This window comes from Phycomyces blakesleeanus (assembly GCF_001638985.1).
Source record: "Phycomyces blakesleeanus NRRL 1555(-) unplaced genomic scaffold PHYBLscaffold_4, whole genome shotgun sequence".
Taxonomy (NCBI): Eukaryota; Fungi; Mucoromycota; class Mucoromycetes; order Mucorales; family Phycomycetaceae; genus Phycomyces; species Phycomyces blakesleeanus.
In genome coordinates, this window is record NW_017265137.1 from 439,179 (window position 1) to 459,998 (window position 20,820).

Here is a 20,820-nt window from a genome sequence, read left to right on the forward strand (position 1 = left end):
TTAATATTATTAGAGAGGGACTTGATGAACAATATCAAAAAAAATTAGCTTACAGAGGATTATGCTGTGTGACACTAGGTGGACAGTAATAGCGATGTATCTGTTGCTTGTATGGTGTACCTTTGTGATCAATTGATACCCCTTGGTAGGCGTCCATTTGTTCTTTTTTAAACATCTTGAAGAAGAACTTATTTTTTTTTTGCTTTTTGTTTTAATTATTGTAATGGTAACAAAATCTAAGCAAAATAGAAGTAGAAGGAATATAGCCGTAGAGGGAAAGTGTGGGTGTATGTGAGAAATGAAAGAAGAAGAGAGAAAGAAAGAAAGAGAAGAAAAAGAACAAGGGGATATCTAGCCCAAGGTAAAGAATAATAATAGAGATGTGTGTATATATGTATGTATGCGTGTATGTTTTCTGTGCCTTGGATCAGGATTTCAACATTCTACTGAATCCATTCTGCGCATGCGAAAGTAGTTCACAGTCCGCTATGATCGTCACAGAGCACGTGACCTCGAATTTTCCGAGTCAAACGGCTTTCCAGAACGACCTTTTAGGTTTCCCTGTTTTGTGCGCGTTCCTTAGCTTCTATTACCTCGACCGTGCATTTTGCCCTTTATTTCTTATATTTTTGTCCAACGTGGCAACGGTCTTCCATCCTCATTCATCATTCACAAGGGCCGCTGCCACTCCACCTTCTTCTAGGACGACCATGACTACATTACAAGTATACGCACACAGACTAGGCGATCCTAATCTGGGTAAGATAGCTGCGGACGATCGCCACACGTACACACACACACCTATCTGACATTACTATGTCACTACAATAGCAATCAGCCTCAAAGTGACGATTGCGAATGAACTGCGTGATCAAGTCGAAGTCTTTCAAACACTCGAGTACCCACGTTTCCTGTCAACTCTTATTCCGGTATTCTTGGATATCTTACAAAACGGTACACCAGTTTTTGTGAGCAATGCACCTGAACAGGTCAGTTATACAGAATTTACCATTCGATCGACACAAGCCATTGAAACATCATGATCTATAGAAATTACGAAACATCATCCTCGAGATTATATTTAGATTGCCACAAACAGAAGCACTCAAGGATTTTGCGTCTGACATATGCAAAACCCTGATGTATTTAATGCGAGTAGAAAATGAAGACAACGCCGTAGTTTGTGTCAAAATTATCATTGACTTGCACAGAACCTATAAAAACGTAGTTGAAGATCAAGTTCAGCCTTTTCTTGAGATTGTCCAAGAAATCTTTTGTAATATGGAACAAACAGTTAAAGACGCCTTTGACGCTCCAAGTACACCAGCTGGATCTGCAACAGTATGTGTATCATATAACTCGGCCGACCCAACCTCTGACTATTTTTTTTTAAAAATAATAATAATAATAACAATAATAATAGCCCGGTCCTAATCCACTTTCAGCTACATCACCTCGTCCAATGTCACCGGCAGCAGACACCCCAGAAACACCATCAAAAATACTCCCAAAGAGTCTTTTTAGTTTCAAGGTTCTCACTGAATGCCCAATCATAGTTGTTCTCCTTTTTCAATCTCATCGACGACTGGCACAAGAAAATATTATGAAATTTCTACCTTTGATTTTTGAAGTAAGATTGTGATATATACATATATGCATATCAATCAATTGGATGGAATGATATATTAAACGAGTGATTAGACATTGAGTCTGCAAGCAAAACCACAAGTTGAAGCAGCTAATGCAGCAAGAGCTAAAGGAGAAGTATTTGTGGGTGTCAGTCCAGAAATCAAAAACAGAAGTGTATATTGCGATTTTATTGTTGCTCAAGTCAAGGTGAGGATGTTGCTAGATTATATCAATTTTTTTGTGGACTCATTTTCTAACAGCCTTAAATATATAACAAATATATAAAATTAGACAATGTCTTTCTTGGCTTACATACTGCGTAGCTATACTCCACTTCTAAGACCATACCAGAATCAAATCCCAGATTTTGTATTACGCTTATTGCGTGAATGTCCACCCGAATCTTCAGGAACACGAAAGGTAAAAAATAAAATGCATTACAATACAATACAATAAAATAAATTATATAGTTTAAGTATTACAATAAGATCTTCCTTTCTTCTTTTATGCTCTTCTTGTTGCTGTTCTTGTTGTTCGATTCCCCGGATCACCAAACCAATTATTAGGAATTGCTCGTTGCAACAAGGCACATCCTCTCGACCGAATTACGATCATCCTTTGTTCCAAAAATCGACTTACTATTAAATGAAAAAGTATTAATAGGTACTGGAGTTACTTCCTATGAGTCACTGAGGTAAATGCAAATAATGTTAATAAAATCAATAAAAAGAATAAGAATAATAAATCACCCATAGTCCTTTTCTTTTCTATTTCTATTTCTATTTTTGATATATTTATATTGAGGATTTTAATATGTAATTTTTTTTAACTAACGCTAATCTCAACGCACAGACCTCTAGCCTATAGTATGCTGGCTGATTTAATTCATCATGTCCGATCTGAACTTACTCCGGCACAGCTTTCTCGAACCGTGTACATATATTCGCGAAACCTTCACGATGCCTCACTGGCGCCGAGTATCCAAACAATGTGTGGAAAGTTACTACTCAACTTGATGGATTGTATAATGAAAATTACCAACAAAGCAGAGGGTAAAAAAAAATATTATTCGACTTAATTAGATAATATACAAATTAAGTATTTGTATTTTTTGGAGCTTATATATATATATATATTTAATAGGACGAGAGCTGCTGATGCGGATACTCGATGCATTTGCTAGCAAGTTTGCTGCATTAAATATCCAATTTGATGCTTGTGTGAAGCATTACAAGAAAAAGAAACAGCAAGCAGAAGATGAAAACGCAGTTGAAGAAGACGATTTCAATTTCGATCGCTCAAGATCAATTCACACAGCAGCATTTTTACCAGACACAGCACAGGATGGAATTAAAGGTATGGGATTAATGATTAGCTGGGACTACTTTATTAATCATATGTGTCTGTCAATTGTACTCTTTTACTTAGATGGGCGATTCCTCTTTAAAAATCTTGCAATTGGTTTAAAGCCCTTGTTTATTGGTTTGCGATATTGTAATCCAATGCCAGGCCCTGATGTCAATCCACAGGCTTTCAATCAGTTTGGGAGAGGATTCAGCCAAGACGATATTGAGATTTTTTTGAGAATGTTCAGAGAAGGTCTGATGTGCTTTGAATATTACAATGTCGATCACTACGCAGCTGACGGCTCACCCCCAAATCACACCGCTGCAAACCAATCCGAAAAAAATGAGAGTTCGATAGGATCCAATGAATTAACCCTAAAACTGGGAACACAGATACCCAATGAGAAAGAGATACTTGACCTCTTCTCCATCGTATTCACTCTCCTGGATCCTGCCGTATTCCAAGAAATATTTGCATCCCAAATGGAATTCTTTTTCAACAGGATGCTCATCAACACTACTCTACTTCACATCGCACAATCTTTCCTCTTCAATGAAATCACATCCCAAGGATTTGTGGGGATTCTCATTCGCTTCTTGGTCGATCGAATTGATCGTCTTGGAGAAGAAGACATGCATTATTCAGCAGTCATGCTCCATCTCTTCCGATTGGCTTTTATGGCAGTCAACTTGTTCCCAGACACAAATGAGGCCATCTTACAGCCTTATTTAAGTAACTTGGTAATGGGTTGCTTCAAACTGGCCACCAAAGCAAAAGAACCTGCAAACTACTTTTTGCTATTGAGAGCCTTGTTCAAGAGTATTGGTGGAGGTCGATTTGAGCTGCTATACAAGGAAGTCTCCCCCCTGTTGCAAGTCCTTCTCGAAAATCTCAATTCCCTCTTAACCCTTGCACACAAACCAGAGATGCGTAATCTGTTTGTTGAGCTATGCTTGGCTGTCCCTGTTCGTTTGAGTACATTACTTCCGTATCTACCTTACCTGATGCGTCCACTTGTCATTGCTCTTCAGGCTGATCAAGAACTAGTTTCGCAAGGTCTTCGAACAATGGAGCTTTGCAATGATAATCTGAACCCAGAATTTCTTGACCACATCATGGCACCCGTCATGAAGGAGCTCATGGATGCTCTTTGGAGTCATCTTAAACCACTACCTTACAACCAACAACACAGCCACACAGCCATGAAGATTCTTGGTAAGCTTGGTGGTCGCAATCGACGTATGCTCAAGAGCCCCCCGAAGCTGGCCTTCAACCAAAGAATCGACAGTGGAGTATCCGTCGAAGTTATATTTGATCCCAGTACCACACCCCACACCCTCTCACTTGACAAATCTCTCGAAGTTGCAGTTCGTACACTCGAGCAGACCGACGTTGATTTGTTTTACAAAAAACATGCATACGAATTCCTCAAAGCCAATATTGCACTCATGCTGGAACTTGAAGATGGACCGGATGACTTGGCTCAATCTCTTTGTCAGCGGATCAAACAGCAGCTGGTCAACAGTGGTATACCAAAAGCAGATAAGGGTAAAGATAAACCACTATCAGAAGGAGAAAACACAGTAGTTGGATCAGCTTTGAAGGAAAATGGCATGAAGCCAAAACGGCTTTCTGGGAACGGCTACACAAAATACCTTTCTAAGCGTGTTGCCCAAGAAGACGCTCTTCGCACAATTCTTGTGTCGATCATGAGAGCCTCAACTATCCCCGAGTTAGCCGACGATGCCTGGCCATTCTTCCGCAACATTTGTCGCCATTTCACTTTGCTACACATCGGTGAGGCCATGGAGGCAAAGGAAAGCGGAAACAAACCTCTGTCGGATATGATGGACGAACGCCTGGCAGTACAAAATCTCAACACAACACTGCTGGTAGAGGCCATAGTCAAGGTTATTGCATCTGAAGACCTAAGACTTCGCAAAAGAGCAGAAGAAGCTCTTCAGATCTGCTTCCAGACTGCCTCAAGCGTTATGGGCGGAAAAGAGCACGTCTGGCACTTGCCTATTTTCCGTGTATTTGCTTCTCAGTTCTGTTCTTGCTGTTATAAACAAGAGTGGTATAAGAAACGCGGTGGCTGTCTTGGTATCTCTATCATGAGCTCGCAGCTTGATATGGGGACTCGTTGGATGCGTGAACATGAACTTGATTTTATTCGCTCTCTTCTATTTGTACTCAAGGATGCTGCACCAGAAATGGCTAACGTCAACACAGCAGAGGCCACTCAGACCCTTTCGCACGTTCTCAAGGTCTGCAACCGGCCTGAGGATGATGAATCTCCAGAAATTCAACAAAAGTTCCAGAACCTTATCGCTCTCCTGCTTAGTGAGCTGTCAAATTCCAATAGTACGGTGCGCGAGACCATTCAATCTTCTTTCCAACTTTTGGCCGATTTGACCGGTAATGAAGTTACCGAGCTTCTTACTCCTGTTAGAGAGCGTCTTGTAGCCCCAATTTTTGCAAAGCCGTTGCGTGCCTTACCGTTTGCCATGCAGATCGGACACATCGATGCTATAACGTACTGCCTGACACTTCGTCCTCCATTTTTGGAATTCAATGACGAATTGATTCGACTACTCCACGAAGCTCTTGCGCTCGCGGACGCCGAAGATCAAGCTCTAGTGAGCCGTAGCTCGCAATACAAGAATGCAAATTCCCTAATGAACCTGCGTATCGTGTGTATCAAACTTTTATCGGCTGCGATGGCATGTTCCGACTTTTCCAACCAGCGCCAAACCCACACACGTGCACGTATTATCCAGGTTTTCTTCAAGTCACTTTATTCAAAATCTGCCGAAGTAGTCGAAGCTGCCCACAGAGGACTCAAGCAGGTTCTTGCGCAACAACATAAGCTCCCCAAAGAACTTTTGCAGCAGGGATTACGCCCTATCCTTACTACGTTGTCGAACCACAAGACTTTGAACGTAGCCGGACTTGAAGGTCTAGCTCGTCTATTGGAGCTTTTAACCAATTACTTCAAGGTCGAGATTGGTAAAAAACTTTTGGACCATCTTAAACAATGGGCCGAGCCAAAGGTTCTGCAAGAAGCTGCTGGAAAATCGCTAAGCGAAAACCATGAAGTCAAGATCATTGTGGCTATCCTCAACATTTTCCATCTCTTACCCGCTGCAGCGCACATATTCTTGGATGATCTTGTCACTGTTGTATTGGACATGGAGGAACACTTGCGACGAACTATATCGAGTCCTTTTAGACCCAACTTGATAAAATATCTTAACCGTTATCCAACAGAGACAATCAAGTACTTTTACGAGAAGCTCAATAACCCTCGTTGCAGCCGTCTTTTTGTTGACATCTTAAGTACTGAATGTGCATCTCAGCTCCGTGATGAGGTCGCAAAGCAATCTACAGAGTTAATTCACCGGACCTTCCAGATACCCGATAGCTTATCTATGCATTACCAAGGTGTCTTGATAGTTCGTGAAATTGTTATGTACGATTCAAACTGGCTTGCTTCTCAACCCCAAGTCATGGATTGCCTTCTCAATCTCTGGAGATCATCCACTCGTTTCGAGAGAATGAAAAAGGAAGATGGTCAGGGTACACTTGTAACACGCGAGTCTCTCTACTTGGCCCGTATTTTCATTACCCATCTGAAATCTCACCCTGACGATATTGAGCTGATCTTTGAACTTGTCTCCATGTTTGCTCAAGACTCTGCTGTTGATCTGTCTTTCTTAAGAGCCTATTTCTTAGAAGAGGTGGCACTAAAGTACACCCCTGCAAGAAAGCGCAAATTGCTTGATGCATTTTTACAGCGCTACTCGGATAATTCGATTTCATCTTATCTCAAGATGATGACCCTGCGTCACGTAATCAATCCAGCACTCTTGGTGGCTCTTGTGCGCAAGGACAATGGACCGGCTGAGATTTTTGATACAAAAATGCTAGAGCAACTCGAGGTCAAGGTTTGGGCCTATTTTATGTCCGAGACTTCAGAAGAAAACCAGTACACCGAAGATTCTCTCAGGATTGAAATGCTCCAGATGACAGCTATGCTTATTCAGTATGCACCTCAACTTTTGACAGATCTACGCAAAGAAGTCATCAAATTTGGTTGGAACCACCTTCGTTTAGAAGATGCAACAAGTAAGCAGGCGGCATATGTGCTTATTTCCCGCTTTATCGCTACATACGATAGTCCAAGCAAGATTGCAATCCAGATATATGCTGCTCTTTTACGCGCTCACTTGTCAGAGGCTCGTGTACTGGTAAAACAAGGTCTCGATATTCTTGCCCCAGTTCTTCCTAAGCGGGTGCCTTTGCAAGGAGCAGAAAGGATGCCAACCTGGGTTCGTCTCACACGCAAGGTGGTAGTGGAAGATACCCACAGTATATCTCAACTTGTCAATGTCTACCAACTATTGGTACGCCATCCAGACCTCTTTTATGACTACCGCGAGCACTTTTTGCCTCAGATCGTCAACGCACTTCCTAAGCTTGGACTCCTTCCGAATGCAACGCCCGAACACAAGTTGCTCACCGTCGAATTGTCAGAGCTAATTCTCAAATGGGAGAGGGCGCGACTTTCTGCCCAGAACCCAGAGCAAGAGCCAGGAACTCAGTCTCCAGAGAAAAGAAAAGCGGATACATCAATGGATGGACCACGAAAGAAGTCTCAAATTGAAGACGCGACCGGAGAGTTGAAGAGTATGACTCTGGAGAGTTTACCTACAGGGAAAGACTATGCACCCAGTCTTGCTCTGCGTGAGAACCTAACTGGGTATCTGGTCCGTCTGGCATGTGCTCTTTACATGGCAACAGATCAAATTCAGCGCAGACTGGTTCAACGCACAATCGATTTGATCAGAGAATTACTTACTCCCACATTGTGGCCTGATGTTCACATCAAGTTCTCGCATCTTGAACGTACTTTGACAGTCAAGGAGATGACAGATATGATATTGCCAAGTGTCTGTAGCGCACTCGAAATCCTTACTATTGACATAAACCACAAGCCTTCTGAATGGTTCATTGTTAATATGAGCCAGCTTTATCGTCTATTGGAAACAAGCATCAAGTCCGATCACGCCAGAGTTCAAACTGCCCTCTACCCTGCACTTGTCCGTATTTTCAAGGCTATTCATGAAACAACTAGAGCAGACAGTGCTGAGCAAGAAGCACAAACTTCTGATGTGACTGGATTTGTTTCTTTGGTCGATTCTATTATTACAGATGGTATCACCAATCTGAACAATACGTTTGCTGTCCTAAAACTTCTCCAAGCAGCCTGCAGTAGCAGAAGTGAGCACTTGGACCCATTTGTACCCGGTCTAATCAAGATGCTTCAAAAGTTGACTAAGGAGCACACAGTTCCTTCCCATGTGTCTTCTACAGTTGGACAAGATTCTCACGTGAACCTTTTGATTATTGGTCTAAATCTGCTCCGTAAACGTATTTCTCACCTGGGTGACCAACGTCGCTGGTTCTTAACATGCATGATCCAGCTTATTGAAAAGTCTCCAGACGTTCAACTTTTGAGAGCTATTTTGGAAATGATCAGCGAATGGACCTTGAGCAAGACAGAGACCTTCCCAACCATCAAAGAAAAGGCCGGAATGCTTGTGAAAATGATGACTTTTGAAGGTCGCGGTGATCCCAAACTCACTGAAGATTTTCTCAAGTTGGTCATCGAGATCTACAGTGATCCAAACTTTGCTCGGTCTGAACTTACTGTACGCCTCGAACAAGCCTTCTTACTCGGAACTCGCAGTGAAAACCCTCAGATTAGAACAGAGTTCATGCGAGTGTTCGATCGCAGTGTTGGCCGATCTCTTTACAGCCGTTTGAATTACATCCTTGGTGTCCAAAATTGGGATTTCCTATCCAACACTTTCTGGCTTCACCAAGCACTTGATCTCTTGCTGGGAGTTGTAAAAGTTAACACACGTGTGTCATCTCCACATACCCTAAAAGTCAAATCTATCCGAAACATCGTCAGTCCTGAAGAATCCGGAGATACAGAAGTGCCTTCTACAGTCAATAGCTTAATCGAAAGCCACCAGGAGTTTTTGAAAGAATTGCGCGACTATGATATGAACAACTTGGTTGGCTCTTCCCGACAATTACAATACCTCGATGCAGACACCACATTTAACCTTTGGGTAGAACTTTTCCCAATGTGTTGGTCTACCCTAACAAGTACCGAACGCCACGACCTAACCAAGGTTATTATTAATTTGCTGTCCAAAGATTACCACAACAAGCAGACAGAGAAGAGACCCAATGTGATTCAGGCTCTTTTGACGGGTATTGCACGCACGACTGTTATAATTAAACTACCACCTCATTTGGTCAAGTATCTCGGAAAGGCGCACAATGCCTGGCATACTGCTATTGAAATTCTTCAACAAACGGCCACAACCGGAAGAATCGCCGAGTCTTCCAAAGATGATCAGAACAATAGAGAACGTACTCTTGATGCATTGGCAGATATGTACTCAAGCTTAAGTGAACAAGACATGTTTTATGGATTATGGAGACGAAGAAGCACTTACAGCGAAACCAATGTAGCAGTATCGTGTGAACAGAGTGGGATGTGGATGCAAGCCCAAAATATGTACGAAAATGCCCAAATCAAGGCACGCAGTGGGGTTCTTCCATTCACCGAGTCAGAGTACATGCTGTGGGAAGACCATTGGATTGCATGCACTCAGAAGTTACAGCAGTGGGATATTCTGACGGACTTGGCAAAGCACGACGGCAACATAAACCTTTTACTCGAGTGTGCCTGGCGCTTATCTGACTGGACTGCTGAACGTGAGCTTCTTGAACAGTCTTTACACCAAGTGGCCGATACACCTACACCGCGTCACAAGGTGTTCGAGGGATTCCTTTCCCTTATCAAGTCACACACAAGTGAGGAGAGACTAGTTGAATTTACTCGTATCTGCGAAGAAGGTGTACAATTATCATTGCGAAAATGGCACTCCTTACCACCAATTGTATCCCAAAGTCATTTGCCACTACTTCAGATATTCCAACAGTATCTTGAACTTCAAGAAGCAAGTAAAATATTCGAGAGTCTAGCAAGCACTACTGCACAAAATCTTGAGCAACAATCGGCAGAGTTGAGAAGTATCTTGGGTACATGGCGTGAGAGATTACCAAACACATGGGATGACATAAATGTGTGGAGCGATTTGGTAGCTTGGAGACAGCACATATTTAGTGCAATCAACCGTACATACCTGCCTCTTATTCCTTTACTTCAGCCACAGCATGGACCAGCAAATTCTGGAAGTGGAAACTCATTTGCTTACCGAGGCTATCATGAAACAGCTTGGATAATCAACAGATTTGCTCACGTTGCTCGAAAACATCAGCTTTACGATGTCTGTATCAATTATCTCACAAAGATTTATACATTACCAAACATTGAAATTCAAGAAGCATTTTTGAAGTTACGAGAGCAAGCTAAATGCTATTACCAAAATCAATCCGAGATGACAGCTGGATTGGATGTGATCAATAACACCAATTTAATGTATTTCACCAACCAACAAAAGGCCGAGTTCTTCACTCTCAAGGGAATGTTCCTTGCCAAGTTAAATCAAAGTAACGAAGCAAATGAAGCATTTGTAAATGCTGTGCAGATTGAACTTTCTTTGCCACGTGCGTGGGCAGAATGGGGCCGCTACAATGACAGAAGATTCAAAGAACTTCCTAAAGATCTTAGCTGGGCTAATAACGCAGTAAGCTGTTATTTGCAAGCTGCAGGAATTTACAAGAATGCAAAGGCACGAAAGTATCTTTTGCGTGTTCTCTGGCTACTTAGTCTTGATGATCAGAGCGGAACGATTTCGCGTGCCTTTGAGGGATACAAAGGAGACTGGCCAGTGTGGTACTGGATTACCTTTATTCCCCAGCTTTTGACTGCACTGCAACATAAAGAAGCAAGACACGCGCGTGCAATATTGATACGCATTGCCAAGCAGTATCCTCAGGTAAAAAGAAATTATGAAGAATAAGAAAAAATAGAAATGGGTTTGGACCCATTGAATAATTAGTTAATGAAGTTTACTAAATTGTTTTTTTTTTATATTTTATTTTACTGTTATATATCGAATGACAGGCTTTACACTTCCAGCTGCGTACTGCAAAGGAAGATGTAATGAAGCGTATGGCTACACCAGCCAATCCGACGGTGGATACACAGGGTCAAGGAAACTCAATGGGAGGAGAACAAGCGAACGAATCAACACCGTCTACTGCTACGCCTACGAAAAACAATGATGGTGGACAGGTTCAAGTGAAAGAAGAGCCAGGTACAACATATGAGAAAAATGCAATGATTAATCTAAACATAATGCTGGGTTGATAGAAGACTCAGAGGCGAAAAATATCCAGACTAAAACAGAAGCAATGGATGTTGATGGGCCAGAGGCAGAAAACTCTTCTAGAGCCAGAAATCCTTCGGATGCTCTCAAAAATGAAGATGTGTCAATGGGCGAGGCTAAGCATGGCGAAACAAAAATGAAGGAGGAAGATACACATATGGGGGTAAATACAACAGTTTTAACATATAATAACTTGTATCATATTTATTGATCCATTTAATGTTTCAATAGGAAGCCAATGCGTCACGATCTAATGAGGCAAATAATACTCCCGAACAGAGTCAAAGTCAACCCGGCCATAGCGCACCTCATGTAGTTCATGCACCTCAATCAGCTCACGTAGTTCATGGAGCGCATGGACCTCATGGACCTCATTTATCTCATGTACCTCATCAGACAAATGCACCACCACCTGGAGTAACACCTGGAGCAATGCCTGGATCAGCGCCAGGATCAACACATGGAATAACACCCGGGTCAACTCCAGGATCGGCACCAGGGATGCCCAAGGGACCTCTTCCTGCTAACCTGGGAATGGGTTCATTGACAGCCCATCCTTTGGATGAGATTATGGCAATGTTAAAGACTGGTTATCCTTTGCTTGCCCTTTCAATGGAAACCATGGTGGACCAAATTCAGCTTAAATTTAAGCCTCAAGCAGATGAAGATATGTATAGACTAGTTGTAGCACTCTACAACGAAGGTGCACAGGTAAGAATTAATTTAATATATTGATCTTAGATCAAGTATAATGCTAATGCTATCTCTCTTTTTTTTTTGTAAAATAAAATAAACAAAAGCAACTTTTAACTCGCCTGACAAATCCTGGAGATGCACTTCAGCTTGCCCAGGCCACTGTATCAAACATTGTTCGATTTGCAGATAGTCTATATCCTGGCCACATGAAGACGGCATTTGTAAATGACTTTGCAAAGACGAAATTGAATTTGGAAGAGTATGTTGCCAAACTTCGATTGTGGCGTGATAAGTTTGAAGCCATGTTGGATGCTCGACCAAGAAAGCAAAAATTGGAAGCTTCTTCTAGCTATCTTGCTGAATTCCATCACTCTCGATTTGATGATGTAGAGATTCCTGGACAATACCTTTTGGTAAGAAATATTTCTGGAATTAAAAATAAAATAAAAGTAAAGTAAATCAAGCTTTTAATCACTAACACTTTGGAACAGCTCAAGGACAATGCCAATGACTTTTTACGTATCGATCGATTCTTGCCCGAGGTTGAAGTAGTTCGAAACTACGGCAATTGCTACAGAAGATTGACTATCAGAGGTAATGATGGCACGCTACATCCTTTTGTTATTCAGAATCCAGCTGCACGCCAGTTCCGTCGGGAAGAGCGGTTAATGCAGCTCTTCCGTATTCTGAACAGTGTCTTGGAGAGACGCAAGGAAAGCCGAATGCGAAACCTCTCTTTCCATCTCCCTGCAATTGTACCCCTTGCTCCCAATGTACGCATGGTGCAAGACGATCCATCATATTGCACACTTTATGACATATACGAAGACCACTGTGATGAGGTTCATATGCATAAAGACGATCCATTAGTATATTTCGTAGAGAAATTTAAGAATAATGTAAACACAAAGAAAGATGTAAGTTAAGAAATCTGGATAGCTACACACATTGGTTTCTAAGAGCTGTTGATAGGTTTTTAATCAAAAGACCGAGTTGATAAACCTGAGAATGGAGATTAATGATGAGATAGCGAACACAATGGTGCCTCCTAATATATTGAGCAAGGTAAGTCCAATATATGTTCACGGACTATACCCTTACATTTCTATTTGGTGGTTTAGTACATGTTGAACACAATGGACTCTTATACCGATTATTGGATGCTGCGCAAACAATTTACATCGCAATATGCCACAGCAACATTTATGACCTATATTTTCAGTGTTGGTCACCGTACACCCCATAAGATTGCTATATCACGCAGTACAGGCAATGTTTTGATGACTGAACTTTTGCCAGGTAAAAATATTGCAGCCTATATATCGCAATTTATTGTTTACTAAAGATTGATTTATTCAGGCTGGAATCAAGCCAATCCTATGTTTGGGAATGGTGAAGCTATCCCATTCCGCTTCACACCAAATATCCAAGAGTTTATTACACCTGTTGGAATAGAAGGATTATTTACTAGCTGTCTCATGGCCACAGCACGCAGCCTTACTGAACCAGAACTTGAGTTAGATCAATATCTGAGTTTGTTTGTAAGAGATGAGTTGGTTACCTGGCATATGGCCAACCACCGATCTGTTACTGATGTTCAGTTCCGTGAGAGAGTCAACAATAACGTTCTGCAAATAATGACAAAAGCGCAATTCTTGTCATGCAAGGCAGAGCGTGAGAATGTAAGAATATATATACTATATATTAAACTTACAAACAAACAAAAAACTAATCATATATTTATCTAACACTAGACCATCAATGCTAATAAACCAACAAATCAGAATGTTATTGACTTGATTTCACAAGCCAGTAATCCACAAAAGATGGGTCAAATGGAATGCACCTGGATGCCTTGGTTATAAGCCAAAGGATCAAAATCCTTAAATAAGAAATATATAAAAATAAAATAAAAATACAAATACAAATACAAATACAAATACAAATACAAATACAAATACAAATACCAATACCAATATTTGGTTTTTTTTAAAAAAAAATATTATAAAAAAAATGTGAGATTATGTGTTAGAGGGAGGTTTAGCTCATACCACAAAGATCAGTGTATTTTTATCAATCGTTTATCCGGTTGACCTATTCCTTGACTCATCAAAGCCTAACTGTTTTGAGAATCTCATTAACCAAAAGAAATACGCTGTTATAAATTAATAAATAGTCCAAATTCTTAACAGGTATGGTTACAATGATTTATGAAGAGAAATACAAATCTTTATTTATAAAAAAAAATGGCCTTAGTTAAGAGATTAAATTAAATGCTTACATATCAAGGATAGATAATCGAGTACTCTTTTAAATAGTACTCTTTTATTTTGAGTCGATTATGTCGATGTACAATTATACTGATACGTAACTCTTTGTTCATTATAAAAATAAAACCAACTGAAGAAATAGCTAGATAAAAGATAAATATAAAATACCATTGATTTAATACCAAAATAGTGATCGTTGGCTAAGCTAGGTTTAATGATAATACGCATGAAATTTGAGAAGGGTGAAAAAAAGAGGAAAACAGAAAGTTGACTAAAATATATATTGGGTGTAAATTGAAATATAGGATTTAGGAATCCTGACAGTTGTGGAGCCAAATTTTTATACTACGTATAGCCATTTCAATACCACGAAAACGTAAAAAGAATTATAAAAGATATCCTTTCATACTATTTATCATAGTTTAACGACAATAAATAAATAAGATAAAAAGCTTAAACAATGAGCCTACTAAAGAAGTAAAATATACTCATCCTCTTTTTTGAAAATATATATATATATATAGAAAAAGAGTATCATTGAAAAGGGTACTTGATTGCCCAGAATTATTTTATACAGTCATGTCATATTAAGCATGTTTTATTATCAAATAAGATTTTTTGTATAGTTAAAGGGCATAAGAAAACGTTCTTTTTTTTGCATGTGCTTGTACAAGTAGGAACAAAAGGGACCCAGCAGCTACTAGGAGAGAAACTCACGTATATCTCAAAACAATATTAGGTAGTAAGGAAAATGGAAAAAAAAGAAAGCAATATATATATATATATATATCTGATATATTCAATAGAAAAAAAATAAGATACTAAAGTTTTTGCTAAGGACTTGATCAGAAAAAAGTCTAGCTACACCTTCAGCTTAGTCAAGGACAATGTCAAGTTGGTTGCGAGCAAGATTGATTAGCTGTCAGACATAATACTGGTTCTACAGCAATAAAGTCCAGGTGCTTCATTGATATATACAGTTAAGGTTGTATTGGTAATTCTATCTACAGATAAATAAAGTAGTTACTCCAGTAAAGACTATAATTTACAAAGAGAAATACTATAAAATGATGGTATTATTTTTTAAAGGAGAAAAACATTGCTTGGTATCAATATATCTCTTTCTATTTAAGCTTGCTCTTTTTGTTTTGCTTTAAATACTTAGAAGCTTTAGAGTTTTGAATTTAAAGATTGAAATGATTTTTAAAAAATAATAATAACCAGTTTGCCTTGTACTTTATAATAGCTTTTTATTTGATTTCAAGAGTTTGGAATTTTGTAGAAAAGAAGAAGCGCTTGTATACTTTTGGCAAGATATTTGAAACATCAGCACAAATACATCAGGATTAACCCCACAGATTTTGAGAAAATATGTGTGATTATATATTAGAGAAGGTGTTATCTAGTGGAAAATTGAATATTTTATCCGTTTTCAATTGAAACGGCGATGTAATTTCCAATGATTGTTATACGTTTTTCTCGGTTGACGCGATTTAGTGGAAAATGTGTGGAAAATTACGAATTTCCTAATTTTCCACTAACATTTTCCATTAATTATTTCCTCAAAATCGAGCTTATTATCTCACTCTCAAATTAAGGTATAGGGTAGCCAGGAGTGTCTATTGTATATGTAATTAATTTATTCGATCTTTAAAGGTCGAATTTATTTTAAAAAAAAGATTGAAATTTATGAGGATTTATTTTTCTTATATTTGACACAGTATGATGTTCTCATCAATTGATAAGTTTCCACAACTGCTGCCGGAGTGCTTTGTTTTTTACTGGGTTTGTCCAATCTTTATTTTTTAACAGTCACACTTTTTCCATTAGATAACACCTCCTCTATTGAGGTTTTTAGCATTTTAACCAAACGGATTATAATGTTGAAAAACAATTCATTGTGAAATCTTGGCTTTTGTAAAAAGCAAACTGGATCACTTTTTTTTTATATTACAGATTAACTTCACGACCCGGGACTTAAATATGAGATAAAGAGGTATAACCAGCTCGATGAAAACATTCTGCTTGGAAATCATACAAGTTATATCCTACAGCTCTAAGATATATACTGATACAATATTCTGGTAGTTTCTTCTGCTGCTAATTCTGTCGTTGTTTCTGTTACGTAAAATGGGAAGATGGGACTGGCTACACAATAGAAGCACAAGGCCACAGAACTTCTTTTTATATGTTTTAAGCTCGTCTTTAATAGGCCCTTAAACTTGCTGGTACCTGAGTACTACCTTTAAATTTCCCTTTTGGGTTCTTCTTTACTGACAGAAAGCTTCACTACTTTATTGTTCTTCTTCATGCAGAAAGCCTGCTTCTCAAAGGGTTGACACATAGAATATCTAAATATAAATAATAAGCCACATAGACATCACATGCAAATATGTGGAATTATTCTATTGGGCGATTATTGTTTACGTCATATCTCGCGTATTCACTCATACGCGTATAGAAAAATGGCTCTTCAGTGCGAGGGAAAGAAAACTCGCCTTTCTCATAAACACAACACAGAGAAATATTCATGTAAGTAACAAAATCATTAAAGAAAGTACATTTCACACATGTTATGCTAATTACGATGAATTTATTAATGTAATTTGTAGTAATGTTACTTTTGACATTTACCTAAATGTATTTTCTCAAGAAGTGAATGTAAGTAATCACAAAATAAAAAATATACCCTTATTTCATTGGAACTCTTACTAACATCGCGCAGTTAATAGTAAAAATAAAGTCTGGCCCGAAAGGGTCAGCCTTGACAGCAGCTTGTCAAGAAAGCCTCTAGTGATGTCGTTGCGGTGAAAACCAAAGCGGCCAACCAAACCACACCCAGTTAATGGCTCTGGGAACGGCTAGCAAGAAACACCGGTTTACTCTGGTCTCCTCTATTCTGACATTTGGTACAACGTGGTCAATCCGTCATAGAGAGGTGTAGCATAGGTGGGAGCCGCCGGGCGCCAATGAAATACCACCACTCTCTATGACAAGCCAAACGGACTGAGGGCGAGCCCCCTATACTCTCCTCCCCGTTGATGTCAGATGTTGAGGTTCAAAGACGATCAGATAGACTGGTTTTCTATGGGTTGACAGCCGAACGTTCTAGCGACGCAGTTGACCTATAATAAAACCAACTCAACCCGTGCGATAGGCATCCAAGTGTCTGGGGTATGACTGATTTAACAAGTTGGGACGCCTATTTAGCCCAAGTAGAAGAGTCAGTATAGAGTTTGGTCCGACTGTCATGATGTACTGGTCTACTTCTTGCTAGCTGGTAACCGATATTGTAACAGCAAATGGAGTTTTTTTTCGCAAGATAAATTACTTTATTCAAGCCTCCACTCTCTCGTGATCGGTGTTCTGATCCTGTTTTTGCGAAGATGTGCTTGTTCAATGAGTTTTTGACTGAACGCCTTTAAGTCATTACTCTGTACTGGAAACAATGTTACTCGTTCTCCGTACAATTTTGTACTTGACACCATATACTGTCTTTCGCTTATTACTGTCTAGGCAGTCGTAAGCAAAGACACCCTGATAATGCCAATTCTAGAACGGTAAAATCTCGTTCATCCCAAACGAAAAAGGCGGGGTCTCCAAACTTTATACGGTCTTCGTTGCCTAAAAAAGTGAAGTTCGCCCTTGTCTTTCGATTTCTTCCCCCCGTCTCGGTCTATAGTTAAATTTTTAGTTGGCTTGACAGGTGTTTTTCCAACCTTGGTTGGAAGAGCGTGAGTTCGAATCTCACAGAGACATATTACTAGCAGCAAGCTAGTTCCAATTTCGTATATATTATAATCAATAGAGCATAAGCTAACTATAAAAATATTTCAAAATAGTAAAAATATTTTTTAATTGTACAAATACAGTTAATGGACCGCTTACTGCTTGTTCTTGACCAATAATGCTACAAAAGACCCTAACACATTGTCGTTCTCATGGCAGGCATGTTTAACATGTACGAGTTCAAACTTCCGCCTGCTAATCATCTCCATCTCAGTACAAACTATCTTGCGGGCATTACTTAAATAGAAACGAATTGGAAAGTATTTTGTAATGAGCATTGAATCATTGCTGACTCTCCATCCAACGTCAAGGTGTAAACACACATCAATTTATGAAATCACAGCTGTTGATGTCTCACTTAAATAAGTTAATAATGCTACTATGGTGATTGTTCAGAAAATTTGAAGCCCCACAATGGTAGAAATCGTAATTACGAGCGAACAAGAAGCTTTAAAATATGCCAATGGAGGCATCAAGATTAAAGACAAAAGTACTTATGGTTTCCCATCTCTTGGACCAAATGTAGAACTGACCAAGACCTTTCTCTCTAAGGTTCTGATGTAGGATAATATAAAAGCTATAAGAACCGTACATAGAATTATCAAAAGCTATGGCATATATCTCGAGATAGGCTATACAATTGTCACAATGATTGTCTAGTGGCCAGGCCTAGGCTCTCATACGCTTCTCAAACAGTCCTCCAAATACACCGATTATTTCTTTGACTGATTCTATCTGGTTTTGGAATGATCATAATATATATGCCACTTGATCCAATATAGTACTGTATTGTGGCTCTTATCACAAGCTTGATCACATATTCTCTTATTGCCCTGAGTGCAAGTCTCTTATATATGAAAAATGCAATATATCTAAACATATCTGCAATTGCTTTCTTGAGAGCAATTATGCACTTAAGCGCACTAAATACAGCCTGTCAGATGACTCTGAAACTGAGAATTATAGTAAGGATTGCTCTGAGGTATTTGAGATTCTTTATGAGCTAATATCTCAATATTGAGAAAAGTAGATACTGTAAGAGTATTATTAATTAAAGAGCTAAAACGACAAAGAATTGTATATACTATTATTCAAATCCCTTGTAATTCATATTTCTGTTATGTAATTATTGGCTTATACTGTATAATTGTGTAGTGTACATGCACTTGGTATGTAAAAGTTTATGGGATTGTTAACTTCCCACGTTTATTACCGAGAATAAACCAGAGTCTTGTCGTGGAGTCTATAATCTACTTAATTGTAGCGTGTATACCATAGTAATGATGATTCTATAATAACAGGGCATAGTGTCTCATTTAGATATGCACTTAAGGTTGTTTTAGTGATTATACTTACAGACAGATGAAGCAATACTTTGGCAAAATTTATACTTTACAAAGAGAAATACCATAAAATGATAATATCATTTTATCTTTATTAAGTAATATAATATTTCTTTTTTTTAAAGCTTATTCCTTTTGCTTTGCTTTGCTTTTAATTTAATAGTGTTTTAATACTAGAGAAAGCCAGGGTTTTAGATTTGAATGTCGAAATTACTTCTAAAAAATATTAATTTAACTTGCATTATATACATAAGTTTCAAAAAAAAAAAGATAGTGCCAATCTATAGAACAAATAAAGTCAAGTTATGTATAGATATAAATATATATAAGTTCATATTAGCTACAAACTTATCAGCTTTGTTCTATACTATTGCCATAATTATCAATACGTATATAGATAAAAATACTATATACGTATAATGTAATACATAGTTTTCCATTGATATCAACAAGCTTACTAAGTATTTACTGTCAATAATATATACTTGTTGGTCATTTAAAAATTGTAAAAGAAAATATCAAGAAACTGAAATATATGTCAAATCATAAGAACTTTACTTCTTTATTACCAATTTATTAAATGACTAAATTAAAGAAAATATGTGAAAAGATAAAATATCAAATTCTTAGTTCACCATTTTGCCAAAAAATATATATAGCAAAAGTGGATCCATCCCCCTCAGGACGAAGACCTGATTTGACGGCGAAGGGGAAAAAGGAGTTAGTTACTCTCTTTACAAGAAAGAGTGATATGGAAAACAGAGGCAAGGTCAGGCAGCGCTGCACGTCAGCATACACCATTCCAAACTAACAGATGTTCTCAGAATAATACTTTCCGCACCACATTGCGCATATACACAACCAACTCGTCTGGACACTTGCGCAGGAAACTGCCAGTGAGATACGCCAATAAAGACCGTAAAGCACAGTACAAGAGATTATTCGTGCATTCTCTCTTGTAGGTCCAGAATAAAGAAACGTAAGCTTGCCTAGGAACGAAACGCCCAGAGAGTCGACACTAGCAAAATAAGTATACTTTGTACTTGCATTTTTGGTGGAACAATACTTACCGGAAATTTTCATGTCCGAGACGGATACTTTGGCGAGAGAGAATGTCAAATTCTTAGTTCACCACTTTGCCAAAAAAAAAAAACAACAAAGGTGGATCCATCCCCCCCAGGACGAAGACCTGATTTGACAGCGAGGAGGAAAAAGGAGTTGGTTGCTCTCTCTCCAGGAAAGAGTGGTATGGAAAACAGAGGCAAGTTCAAGCAGCGCTGCACGTTAGCATACACCATTCCGAGCCAACGGATGTTCTCTAGATCAACGGTTTCCACACCGCATCGCACATAATCACAACCAACTCGT

At 38.9% G+C, this 20,820-nt stretch overlaps 4 protein-coding genes across 4 annotated transcripts; 3 read left to right on the top strand and 1 right to left on the bottom strand.

Annotated features, from left to right (window-relative positions):
* Positions 1–710: 710 nt before the first annotated feature.
* On the top strand, positions 711–13,981 carry PHYBLDRAFT_36397 (hypothetical protein; the record flags this gene model as incomplete). The annotated part of the gene is made up of 19 exons (XM_018440076.1): positions 711–759; positions 832–989; positions 1,051–1,341; positions 1,424–1,630; positions 1,702–1,836; positions 1,921–2,049; positions 2,196–2,323; positions 2,482–2,681; positions 2,773–2,985; positions 3,058–4,470; positions 4,519–10,961; positions 11,090–11,266; positions 11,613–12,065; positions 12,155–12,463; positions 12,542–12,967; positions 13,023–13,115; positions 13,172–13,349; positions 13,410–13,732; positions 13,805–13,981. 19 exons carry the CDS (start codon positions 711–713, stop codon positions 13,913–13,915), a joined length of 11,436 nt encoding a protein of 3,811 aa, XP_018295402.1. The 3' UTR covers positions 13,916–13,981.
* Positions 13,982–17,165: 3,184 nt separating this feature from the next.
* On the top strand, positions 17,166–17,451 carry PHYBLDRAFT_141248 (hypothetical protein; the record flags this gene model as incomplete). The annotated part of the gene is made up of 2 exons (XM_018430550.1): positions 17,166–17,229; positions 17,318–17,451. The coding sequence occupies 2 exons, from the start codon at positions 17,166–17,168 to the stop codon at positions 17,449–17,451; spliced, it is 198 nt and encodes a 65-aa protein (XP_018295403.1).
* Positions 17,452–17,892: 441 nt separating this feature from the next.
* PHYBLDRAFT_60494 (hypothetical protein) lies at positions 17,893–18,387 on the bottom strand (the record flags this gene model as incomplete). Its single annotated transcript, XM_018440650.1, has 2 exons — positions 17,893–18,136; positions 18,209–18,387. 2 exons carry the CDS (start codon positions 18,385–18,387, stop codon positions 17,893–17,895), a joined length of 423 nt encoding a protein of 140 aa, XP_018295404.1.
* Positions 18,388–18,523: 136 nt separating this feature from the next.
* PHYBLDRAFT_141249 (hypothetical protein) lies at positions 18,524–20,805 on the top strand (the record flags this gene model as incomplete). Its single annotated transcript, XM_018430551.1, has 5 exons — positions 18,524–18,631; positions 19,011–19,074; positions 20,112–20,221; positions 20,277–20,370; positions 20,633–20,805. 5 exons carry the CDS (start codon positions 18,524–18,526, stop codon positions 20,803–20,805), a joined length of 549 nt encoding a protein of 182 aa, XP_018295405.1.
* Positions 20,806–20,820: the final 15 nt, after the last annotated feature.